At 37.0% G+C, this 12,259-nt stretch overlaps 1 protein-coding gene across 3 annotated transcripts in view; it reads left to right on the top strand.

Annotated features, from left to right (window-relative positions):
• The window catches only part of BBS9 (Bardet-Biedl syndrome 9), a 491,843-nt gene that overhangs the window by 266,076 nt on the left and 213,508 nt on the right, over window positions 1–12,259 (top strand). For all 3 annotated transcript variants that reach the window (XM_055420896.2, XM_055420898.2, XM_055420895.2), the window contains one exon: window positions 2,150–2,302. In XM_055420896.2, coding sequence (XP_055276871.2) covers window positions 2,150–2,302 — 153 coding nt within the window. The remainder of the gene's footprint in view (window positions 1–2,149; window positions 2,303–12,259) is intronic.

The following is a 12,259-nucleotide window of genomic DNA, read 5'->3' as shown; positions in this document are numbered from 1 at the left end:
CCAGTGTTCATCGCAGCACTGTTTATAACAGCCAGGACTTGGAAGCAACCTAGATGTCCATCAGCAGATGAATGCATAAGAAAACAGTGGTGCATATACACAATGGAGTATTACTCAGCCATTAAAAAGAATACATTTGAATCAGTTCTAATGAGGTGAATGAAACGAGCCTATTATACAGAGTGAAGTAAGCCAGAACAAAAAACACTAATACAGTATACTAATGCTGCTGCTGCTAAGTTGCTTCAGTCGTGTCCGACTCTGTGCAACCCCATCCCTGGGATTCTCCAGGCAAGAACACTGCAGTGGGCTGCCATTTCCTTCTCCAATGCATGAAAGTGAAAAGTGAAAGTGAAGTCGCTCAGTTGTGTCTGACTCTTAGCGACCCCATGGACTGCAGCCTACCAGGCTCCTCCGTCCATGGGATTTTCCAGGCAAGAGTACTGGAGTGGGGTGCCATTGCCTTCTCCGATACTAATGCATATATATGGAATTTAGAAAGATGTTAACAATGACCCTATATGCACGATAGCAAAAGAGACACAGATTTATAAAATTGTCTTCTGGACTCTGTGGGAGAAGGCGAGGGTGGGATGATTTGAGAGAATAGCATTGAAACATGTATATTATCATATGTGAAACAGATCGCCAGTCCAGGTTTGATGCCTGAGACAGGGTGCTCAGGGCTGGTGCACCGGGATGACCCTGAGGGATGGGATGGGGAGGGATGTGGGAGGGGGGTTCAGGATGGGGAACACATGTACACCCTTGGCTGATTCATGTCAATGTATGGCAGAACCCACTACAACATTGTAAAAAGCCTCCAATTAAATGAAAAAAAAAATTCCAAGTTTTTTCCGCAATCGTGTGTCTTTTCTCCACATATACACTGAAAAAGAGGGAAGTTTGGTTTGATATCAGAAATGTAAACTGTGTTTGATTTCCAAACATACTAAATATGATACTTCAGAAGTATTATGACTGTTCTGTAAAGTTGAAGTAGCAGTTCACATGATCTGGTTTCATGGAGTGTTCCCTATGACTTCGATCAGTTTTCTTTATTTTAATAATATTAAATTCAAAAATTATGAAAAGAGTTATATGGAAGAGTCATTTCTGATTCTCATCCTCCCATTATTCAATCTCTTTGGAGGCAACTTTTGGTGTCCAGTTTCTTGTGGTCTTTCTAGAATTGTTCTATGTGGTCACAACTATGTTATTGTACAAATTTTTAGAAAAAAATACATGAATGATATTCTCTATTTTTTTACTTTGCTTCTCTGAATGCATCTTTGGCTAGCATTGCTTATCTGTACCTAGTGGTTCTCTTGTTCCTCTATTGATAGCAGTTTGATTATTAACATTATCTTAATGTAATAGGAACGGAACAAATTCTATAGTGAATATCTTTGCATGTACATTACTTTTTGCAAGCACGCCCCTTGGAAAAATTCCTGGAAGTGCGATTGCTAGGTCAAAGGCTGTTATGTTTGAGAACTATTTGTATTAACTTCTCTGTGAATCTTGCCAGTTTTCTATTGGATTGGTGCTCTTTTTCTTACTCGTTTGTTTGGGTTGTGGTCACGTTTTTATCAGTTTGTAGATGCTTTCTAGATATAATGGCAATCACATAGAGCTTCTTTTTTTTTTTAGTTAGTAATTTGTCAGGTGTGTGTGTGTGTGTGTGTGTATGTGTTTGTGTATATGTGACTTTTGGCTTTTGACTTACAAAGATCTGTCTCATACTAAAATTATTTTAAAAATACAATTTTCTAGTGCTTTTGTTTTATTTAAACTTTTAATTCCTCTGAAGTTGATTTTGCTGTAAAGGCTAGGAGAGAGAAATAGATTATTATTCTTTTTTTCCCTTGTATACTTAATCAGTTATCACAAAATGTTTATTAAATAATCTGTCTTTACCCCTTGGTAAGTGGGCTATTTTTACTAAATTTCTATCCAGCCTATTTCACTGTATCATTTATGTATTCATGAATCAAATATCATACTGTTTTAATTCTCTATACTCTGTAATACACTTAAATTTCTACTTTACTCTTCTCAAATTTTTATTGGCATTACCAGTATCCCTACTTTAGACAAATTTTTGTTGTGCACATTTAGCCTGAATTAAAGAAATTCTTCATTGTAGTTGCGGATAAATGGTGAAAAATTAGAAGAACTCTTATCTGAAAGAGCTGTACAATTTCGGGCCATTCAACGTCGGCTGTTAACAAGGTTCAAAGATAAAACACCTGCACCCCTCCAACACCTGGACACCTTGCTGGATGGAACTTACAAGCAGGTAAGTATAATATCAGTGGTAGTTTTCTACTACTAGATATAATTTTTTTCCCTCCTCCTAGAGTTAGGTGTTTCTTTCCTGTATATTATGAAACAGTAAACAGCATACAAGCTTTAGAGTCAGTATTTAGTCAAGCTGTCACTGTCTAATTATGTGACTTTGAGTAAATTAGAACAGATCCATCCATATTTTACTTTCCAGAGTTTTTGTGAGGATTTTCCGTCATTTCTTTGAAGCAGCCAGCATAATGCCAGGCATATAGTATATGCTTGGTAAATATTAGCTATTATGGTTAGTGTGTTTATTGGACAATTCTTGGTACATCCCATAATTATGATAATTCTCAAATTGTCTTACAGAGCAATTGGATCATACTTTTAGCTTTTTGTCAGCTGATGTTTTAAGATAGAATTCTGTTTTTAAAGTTTATTTTATTGATGTATAGTTGATTTATAATGTTGTGCTAGTTTATGCTGTACAATAAAGTGATTCAGATATATATATATATATATATATACACACACACACGCACATTCTTTTTTATATTATTCTGCATTATGGTTTATCACAGGGTACTTCCCTGTGCTGTATAGTAGGACCTTGTTGTTTATCCATTCTATATACAATAGTTTGTGTCTGCTAATATTAAATTCCCAATCCCTTCCTTCCCCAGTTATCGTCCCCATTGTCAGTCACAAGTCTGTTCTTTATGTCTGTGAGTCTATTTTGTAGATAAATTCACTTGTGTCATATTTTAGATTCCACATATAAGTGATATCACATGGTATTTATCTTTCTCTTTTGTCTTACTTAGTATGATCATCTCTAGGTCCATCCATGCTGCTGTATAACATTATTTCATTCTCTTTTATGGTTGAGTACGGCGGAACCTGGTGGGCTGCCGTCTTTGGAGTCGCATAGAGTCGGACACGACTGAAGTGACTTAGCAGCAGCAGTATTCCATTGTATATGTGTATATATATTTAGATTGTTTTCATGTCTTGGCTATTGTGAATCATGCTGTGAACATAGGGGTACGTGTATCTTTTTGAATTATAGTTTTGTCTGGATATATGCCTAGGAATAGGATTGCTGGATCACATGGGAACTGTATTTTTGGTTTTTGAGAAACCTTCTTACTGTTTTTCATGGTGGCTGCACCAACTTACATTATCAACAGTGTAGGAGGGTTCCTTTTTCTTTACACCCTCTATAGCATTTGTCATTTGTACAGCCATTTTGATGTGTGAGATGGTGCCTTATTGTAGTTTTGATTTGCATTTCTCTATTAATTAGCGATGTTGAGCATCTTTTCATGTGCCAGTTGGCCATGAGATGGAATTCTTAAATAGCCCTTTGTTCTAGCTCAAAAAAACTTTTTTCTTCCTCTTTGAGTCTTCTACCAATGGTTTATTATTTGCATAACTAGGGTTATCTGAGTCTTACTCTTAAGGTATTACATCTTTAAAAACTATCCAAAATTATCATCTCAGGCTTGAAATAATAATTTTTAAAATTCAAATTTCATGGATAAGGCCTCTTCTAATTCTACTATAAAGAAGTCAGCTTTTGATTAACTACATTATGTCTTCTTACATTTCTATACAATATCAATGATCTTTTTCAAAATCAGTGTTGATGATATGAATACTCTTTTGATTTTTTTGATTGAATTTTTTGTTGAGATAGTTGTATATTCCCATGCAGTCATAACAAAAAGTACAGCTAGGGACTTTGCTAGTGGATAAGAATCTGCCTGCCAGTGCAGGGGACACAGGTTCAATCCCTGGTCCGAGAAGATCCCACATGCCTCAGAGCAGCTAAGCCCATGAGCCACAACGACTGAGCCTGATTGCTGGGAATGCTGGAGCCTGCATGCTCTAGAGTCCATGCTCCGCAGTAAGAGAACCTGCAAGCAGCGCTGAAGACCCAGCACAGTCAATAAATAAATAATTTAAAAAGACACTATAAAAAAATACAGCTAAATTTCATGTATCATTTACCCACTTTCTTCCAGTGGTATCATTTTGTAAAACTATAGTGTACTGTCACAACCAGATTATTGACACTGATAAAAATCTGTAGATTTTTATTCAAATTTCCACAATTTTACCTGTACTTATTTGTGGGTGTATTAAGTTCCATACAGTTCTATGCAGGTCTGTTTATCCACCATCTTGTGTATTCAAGATACCAAGCAGATCCATTTCACAAGACTTCCTCATGTTGCATTTTATTGACAAAACCCCCTCCCCAACACTGTGCTCCTCTACCATGTTCTGCTGTTTTTGAAAGAGTGAATCAGATATTGTTTTCATAGTTAGCTTTTCTAAAGCGGAGAACCATGGAGAAGGAAATGGCATCCCACTCCAGTATTCTTGCCTGGGAAATCCCATGGACAGAGGAGCCTGGTGGGCTATAGTCCATAGGATCGCAAAGAGTCAAACATGCCTTAGTGACTAAACAATGGCAACAGAACAACAAAAAGAAGAAAAATAGCTTACTATGTGAACATCACTAAATGTGTTGATAATATATTTGCTTCTTGAAATTTTCATGGTTATTTGAAAATCAGTAGCAATTGGAGGGACAGTCTGCAGCAATAGTAGATTTTTGGAAAGAACATGGGGCTTCAAGACCAAAGACCCCAGTTCTATCACTTATTAGCTATGTGGCTTTTGGCAATTTCCTTACCTTCCCAGAACTTCAGTTTCTTTCCATAAAATGGAACACATACTCACTGTCTTATTATAAAGATTCTATTCCATAGTGAATGTAGAAATGGTTGGTAAATTGTTCTACAAATAAAGATTGCAAATTTCTTCTGTGCTGAAGCAATTACGTGACTCAGTAAGCACTAATGCTGTTTCTGTTCCAGATTTTTTTTTCTCTCTTAGGTATACTTTTGGTTTGTTCTCCATTTTCTTTCTTTTTTTTCCCTCCTCCTTCTTCTTCATATATCTTTGATGATCTATCTCATTCTTAGGCTTCCTGCCACATCTGCACTTGGAGCTGAAGAATCTTGTCTTTAATGATGCCGTATCATTTTGCAGACACAATGGCAGAGGGATCTTTAAAGGGGGTTTGATGAAGATGCTTGGTTTAATGCTTTCCGTATTTTCTATATAGCAAGACTTTCTTTGTCTTTTCTACATTTTAAGTTCTGGGGTTTATTTTTTTTCTGCTTAGGTCTTAAGGGTGCTAGATGTCCAGGAGCTGCTATGAATTCCAATAAAGTTTTTAAGAAAAACTGAGGGTGAAGCCCAAATCCCTTCATAAATGAATGATTGTACGTTGCTGAGTTGGTTGTAGTGTGAAATAATTGATATGGTATTAATATATTTATTCATGTAATAGAGTCAGTGATGGTATAGTTGTACAGGTTCTGAGGTCAAAGTTTGGCTTGCTATCTCTTCGTTCAGTAATGGGAGCTATTGTTATTTAGGAACCAGATGTCAGTTTGCCAGGTATAGAGTGGGTAAGGCCAGGATGGGCAGGTAGTATGACTTCTGTGCCCTTGGTGTTTAGCAGAAGCTCTTGGGTATGTGCATGCTCAGTTGCTTTAGTCGTGCCTGACTCTTTGCAACCCTGTGGGCTATAGCCCTCCAGGTTCCTCTGTCTGTGGGATTCTCCAAGCAAGAATACTGAAGTGGGTGGCATTTCTTCCTCCAGGGGATCTTCCTGACCCAGGATTCAAACCCACATCTCTTAGGTCTCCTGTATTGGCAGGCAGGTTCTTTACCATTAGTGCCACTTGGGAAGAAACTCTTGGTACTACTAGCTTACACAGTGAAGCCAGTGAACTGAAGACAGTCTCTGGTCTTCTAATGACCTGGGATGTAGGATCATGAAGTCAAATGACTGTCTTCTCTGCATCTCAGATTGTTTCATCTGGATATATTCTTAGAAGGAAAATTTCTCAGTCAAAAAATATTTCTCACTCACAAACACACACATCATACACACACACACATATGTGCACATACGTATTGCTTAGCAAAAATGTACTAAATTATAATTCTGCTGACAGTTTATAAAATAATGTCTGTTTTCTAGGTATTATTGTTTTTGATAGTTACAATTCTTAACCTGGTAAGATAATTTTACTGTTATTTTTATCTTTTTTTGCTTAGTAGTGAGGTTGAACATTTAAAAAATGCTAACCAGCCATTTACCTTTCTTCTATTGTGATTTACATGTGTAAAACCTTTTGGTCAATAGTTTATCAAGTAGTGCAGCTTTTTGTTATTTTGTGTGTATTAAGCTAGCAAAGCTTTTAGCATACTTTTGTCATGCATAAAAAATACTTTGTGTGTGTAAGGAATGTAATCTCTCTTCATATGTAAAATTTTACCAATTTGTCATTTGCCTTGGTTTTTTAGAAAAGTAAAATTTACAGAATCTTTGCATAGTAAAATCTATTCCTCTTTTTCCTTCTGACATCACTGTCTAGGAAAGACTTCCCATGCCAAGAGTACATAAATATCGACTAAGAATTTATTTTAACATTTTTATGCTCATTCTTTATATATACTTTTTCACCCCATCTGGAATGTATTATTCAATTTAGTAGGAATCTGATCTTCTCATCAAAAATGGTGAACTAGTTGTCTCAATCCCTGCTTATTGTATAATCCGTTTTTTTTTCTTACTGAGCTGAAATACTATTTGTAACTTTTAACAATTTTACTGTATAGCGAACTACTTCAAACTTTAGTGGTTTCAAACAACAATTCATTATTGCTCATGAGTCTTCAAATCAGCTGAGCACTTCTGCTGACCTGGGCCATGGTTAGCTGTTCTTGTTTGAATTCACTCATGTGTCTCTGGTTAGCTAGTTGGTCAGCTGGAGGCTAGATGTACTTACATATTTGGCATTTGGCTCACAGTTAGATGGAGTGATTGTGCAACACGTATCTCCTGTATGGCAGGCTAGCCTGTGCTTGTTCACCTGGTGGCTACAGGTCCCAATATACAAATGCTCTTCAAGTCTCTGCCTGTGCTGTGTCTCTGATTCCCCATTGGTTTTAACCAACCCAGATCAAAAGGCTGGGAAAATAAACTCTTCTTCTTTATTGAAGGAGTAAAGGACTGTGGGCCTTTTCACAATCTGCCCTAAATTAACATATAGTAATGGTGCAATACTTTGGCCACCTCATGCGACGAGTTGACTCACTGGAAAAGACTGATGCTGGGCAAGGTTGGGGGCGGGAGGAGAAGGGGACAACAGAGAATGAGGTGGCTGGATGGCATCACCGACTCTGTGGACATGAGTTTGAGTGAACTCCGGGAGTTGGTGATGGACAGGGAGGCCTGGCGTGCTGTGATTCATGGGGCGGCGGGGAGTCGGACACAACTGAGTGACTGAACTGAACTGAACTGAATGGTGTCTCAGATAGTAAAGAATCCGCCTGGAATGTGGGAGACCTGTATTCAGTCCCTGGGTTGGGACGATCCCCTGCAGGGGAGCATGGCAACCCACTCCAGTATTCTTGCCTAGAGAATCTGCATGGACAGAGGAGTTGGTGATCTGCAGTCCAGGGGGCTGCAAAGAGTTGGACACTACTAAGTGACTAAGCACAGCACAAATTAGCAAAATGTTTTAAAAGCTAATTTTTACAACTTTCCTAAACCTTGAACTTAGGTTTTTCTGTATTTTTTACTTTGAAACCTATATTTTTTGTTATTAAAATTTCATTAATTCATTAATCAGTGTAGTCTATGGATTCTAAAGATAATTTCTCCTGCAATTAGTTAGATTTAAGAAAACAGAACATCTGTGCTATTTTTAGACTAGTGAGACTGCCCAAATATTTGTCTATGTGCTAAGTTATGGCCAGATGTTTGGGGGATGGAATCTGTTATTTAGTCTCCTGTAAGTCACCGCCATAGTCCTGTCCAAGGTGGGCTTTATGTGTATGTGATCTATGCAGTCACTGAACCCTGTGTTTGGTTGAATGCTCTGTGGTAGCCATCTTGAAATTCTTAAGACTTTTTGAACATGAGGCCCCATATTTTCATTTTGCTCTGGGTCCCTCAAATAATGTAGGTTGTTGTTGCCCTGTTGGGATTTCTAACGAGAACAAGACAATTGGGAGTTCAAATGTAGAGTATAATTCAAAGACATACTGTTTTTATTACCACTACCCCAAAACCACTTGTAAAGATGAACAAGAAGGGATGTAGTGGGCTCCTCTGAATAGCTCAAAGGCTTTTTTCTGGGACTGGCATCTTGGTTAACTGACAATGAAGTGACAAGGGTTATCGCATTTAAGGTTATCATCTTGCAATTAGTTGTCTTTGAGCATGTGTGGGTGGCAGCCTGTGGGTCATTGGCTTCAAGATGCACTATGAATAGTTATGAATTTTGATGTACAAAGAGTTCAGCCAACAACTTTTCTCCCATTTTTAACTGCAAGTTATTTCTTATATGTTTGATTGAATTGGAACCCCCAAAACACATCACCACATTATAATTTTAGTAGCATGCCTTTCCTGTATAGTACCTACCTACCATCACATCAGACTTCACTGGGGCATCTACCAATCCCTCTTTCCTGAGGTCATCCTACTGCTGAGGCAAGGAGAGAGGACTGGCATTTTCACTGTGGAAAAGCATCTTGTGATTCTTACATGGGAAGGATCTGGTTTCCAATGAATGAGGCTTTTCCAGTTGCTCACCACAATTTCTATACCTTATTCTAGAATTTTGGAAGAAAAGTCTTGACTTTGTCAAAGAACTTTCACCTTTACTTTTAGCTTTAGAGGGATAATGTTGAAAGAAAGTAACTATGTCAAGAGTTTCTTTTTTTTAGCAGTCAGAAACCTGTATTTCCTCATTTGGGTAATTATAATAGTGCTTTCTCAGTCACCTGAATATATTTTTGGAGGACCTAAGAAAGAAAGTATGGGAAGCATGGGAAATTCGTGTTTAATGAGGATCTATTGAGTCTGAGGTACATTTCATTTATTATTTCATATAACATAATCATCTTATGTGGGTGGCATTCTTATTTCCATTTTATGGTTGAAGAACTTGAGACTTAAAGCAGGGTTAAACCACTTGCTCTGTTACACAGATATTAAATCATCTGTTCCAAAGTCTGTGCTTCTATTATTTCCAGGTGAGACATAGACATCATAGGTTTTCTTTAGCAAATCTACAGTCAGGCTGACGAAAAAGGAGATTTGTGCATATTTGTACATATTCATGGTGTGTATATGTATATATTCATGATCATGCAATATTCATTTTATATGTACCTATCAGAAAGTCACAAAATCTTCTGGAGAGTTCCCCAAAGTGTGTATTACATCTGAAACTTGTGTATCAGAGGAAGAGGTGAGCTTGTTAATGTAACTAATGCTGAAGTTCAGTTTCTTTGCCATCAAATGCTGGTGCTTATTGCATTTGGCAGAAGAGCTTTGGAAAATAAGTTCTCTTTGATGTTGTAAAATTTTCTCGTGTATTTGTTTGTCAAAGCAGGACTGAATGGTTGAATTGAAATAGGGGAAATTTAGACTTACCCTATAGTTTGGCTTGAGTTTTAATGCTTTTATCTGTACTAAAATTTTTTTTTTCTACACTTAAACACTAACCCTCTGTTGTAACAGAGGAAAAGTGTTTACTAATCTAAAAGTTTAATTGTGTCAGATGACATATATGTAATGTAATGCCTGATAGCTATTAATGTTCTAGAAAGGTACTTGGCTGATTTTTCTGTTCTGCAAAACTGAGGCTGTATTAGGCACAATTTTAAACAGAGATCCTGTGGTTTCTAATTTGCTATTTGTTACTTTTTCTGTGCTTAAAACTTCCTTCCATTGTGTTTGTTCGTGTGGTATTGATATAAAAAAAATCTTTTAAAGTCACGCAAAAATCTAAGAGCACTTTGGTCCGTGATTTTAAATGAGCATGATTTTGGCTGATAACACAAAGGAATATGTGATGAAACCATTCAGAGGCCTATTTGCCTCTTTGCATTGGCAAGTGAAAAACAGTATGCTGATAGACTGAGAAGGAAGTATCAGGGATTTGATGATGTGGCTGCATTTTTTCCTTGTAACTACTTAGAAGCTAAGAAGTTCTTTCTCTTCCCAAGGAGATAGAATAAACAGATGATAAAGGGAGCAGAAAAACATGTAACCATATATTTGGGATGATTGGGAGAGGTAAGTTTGAAAAAAAATTAAAAGGATGAGATGTTAGTGAAAAGGTGGAGTTTGCATATTTTCACCTCATAGTTCTATCCTTGAATGTTTAAGAAAGTAGTTTGCAAAGAAAAAAGACATTCATCAAGTTGTTCATTTATGGTATTAATCATTTTGTAAGAAATGGTAAATCAGCTTTCTATAGTTGGAAAATGGTCAGATAATTTTAGTACTCTCTTTTGATGTGTCATGGGCTTCCCTGGTGGCTCAGAGGTTAAAGCGTCTGCCCGCAATGTGGGAGACCTGGGGTCGATCCCTGGGTTGGGAAGATCCCCTGGAGAAGGAAATGGCAACCCACTCCATTGTTCTTGCCTGGAGAATCCCATGGACGGAGGAGCCTGGTGGGCTACAATCCACGGGGTCACAGAGTTGCACACGACTGAGCGACTTCACTTTCACTTTCTTTTTCTTATCATTATTTTGTCTCATTATTTTAAGAACTGGAATAATGTGAAACAGTTTTAAAAGTTGAAAAAAGCAGTCTAGTGTATGCTGCTGCTGTTCAGTCATGTCTGACTCTTTATGACCCCATGGACTATATAGCCCTCCAGGCTCCTCTGCCCATGAGATTCTCCAGGCAAGAATACTGGAGAGGGTTGCCATTCCTTTTCCAGGGGCTCTTCCTGATCCAGGGATTGAATCTGCATTTCCTATATCTCTTGTATTGGCAGGTGGATTTTTTTTTTTAACCACTGAGCCACCTGGGAAGATTAATATGTAATTACTTACAAATAGATGTAGCTATGATAGATGAGTATTGAAAGATTTGGAAGGAAGTTAAAAAATTGAAAATGATATACATTTATTATATATGACTTTAAATTCTTAAATAATTAAAATATTAATTATTATAATCATAATTTGATAAGCACAAATTTTTTTCACCATATGTGAATGTACTTAATACTACTGAACTGTACACTTAAAATACTTAAGATGGTAAATTTTATATTCTGTTTTACCACAATTCATAAAATAATAACTTTTTGAAAAATTAGATGTGAGAAACTGCGGTCTTCATTGGTTTTCTGAGGAAAGTATTTTTTTCTCTCCTGCATATACCTTATAAGTTTATTTCTCTAGTCTCCTCATATGTAGAACTTTTGAGTTATCTTGACATATATGAGTTAGTTTATTCCTGTTCACTTAAAAGAGAACAATTAGATAACTGGATGGTATACTTGAGTGAATATATGAGTAAGGATGGGCATTATCTTGCTCTGACTGTAACCCTACCAGCTCCTCAGCTAAACTGGAAAAGCTTACAGAGCTCTTTCAAAAATGATGCCAATTTTTCTTCATCTGGGTCAGAGTGCAATCTGGAATGTAATCTCCAAAGTGTGTTTCTTTTAAGTACATCACTGATGTAGTCAATATATGTGTGTGGCTATATTCATTGGAAGGACTGATGCTAAACCTCCAAAACTGTAGTTACCTGATTGGAAAAGACCTTGATGCTGGGAAAGATTGAGGGCAGGAGAAGAAAGGGGCAACAGAGGATGAGATGGTTGGATGGTATCACCAACTCAATGGACATGAGTTTGAGCAATCTCTGGGAGATAGTGAAGGACAAGGAAGCCTGCTGTGCTGCAATCTATGGGGTCACAAAGAGTCAGACATGACTGAGTGACTAAACAACAACAGCAGTAGCTACGTTAAAAAAAGCAAAATGAAACAAGTAAACTTAATTTTGATAATGTGTTTTATTTAACCCTACATACCTAAAGTATGAGTTTGAGCAAGTTC

This window comes from Moschus berezovskii, chromosome 3 (genome assembly GCF_049115385.1).
Source record: "Moschus berezovskii isolate FMDL1 chromosome 3, NW_MosBer_1.0, whole genome shotgun sequence".
NCBI lineage: Eukaryota > Metazoa > Chordata > Mammalia > Artiodactyla > Moschidae > Moschus > Moschus berezovskii.
The sequence above is the reverse complement of the archived record's forward strand: the minus strand, read 5'-3'. Positions and strand labels throughout refer to the sequence as shown.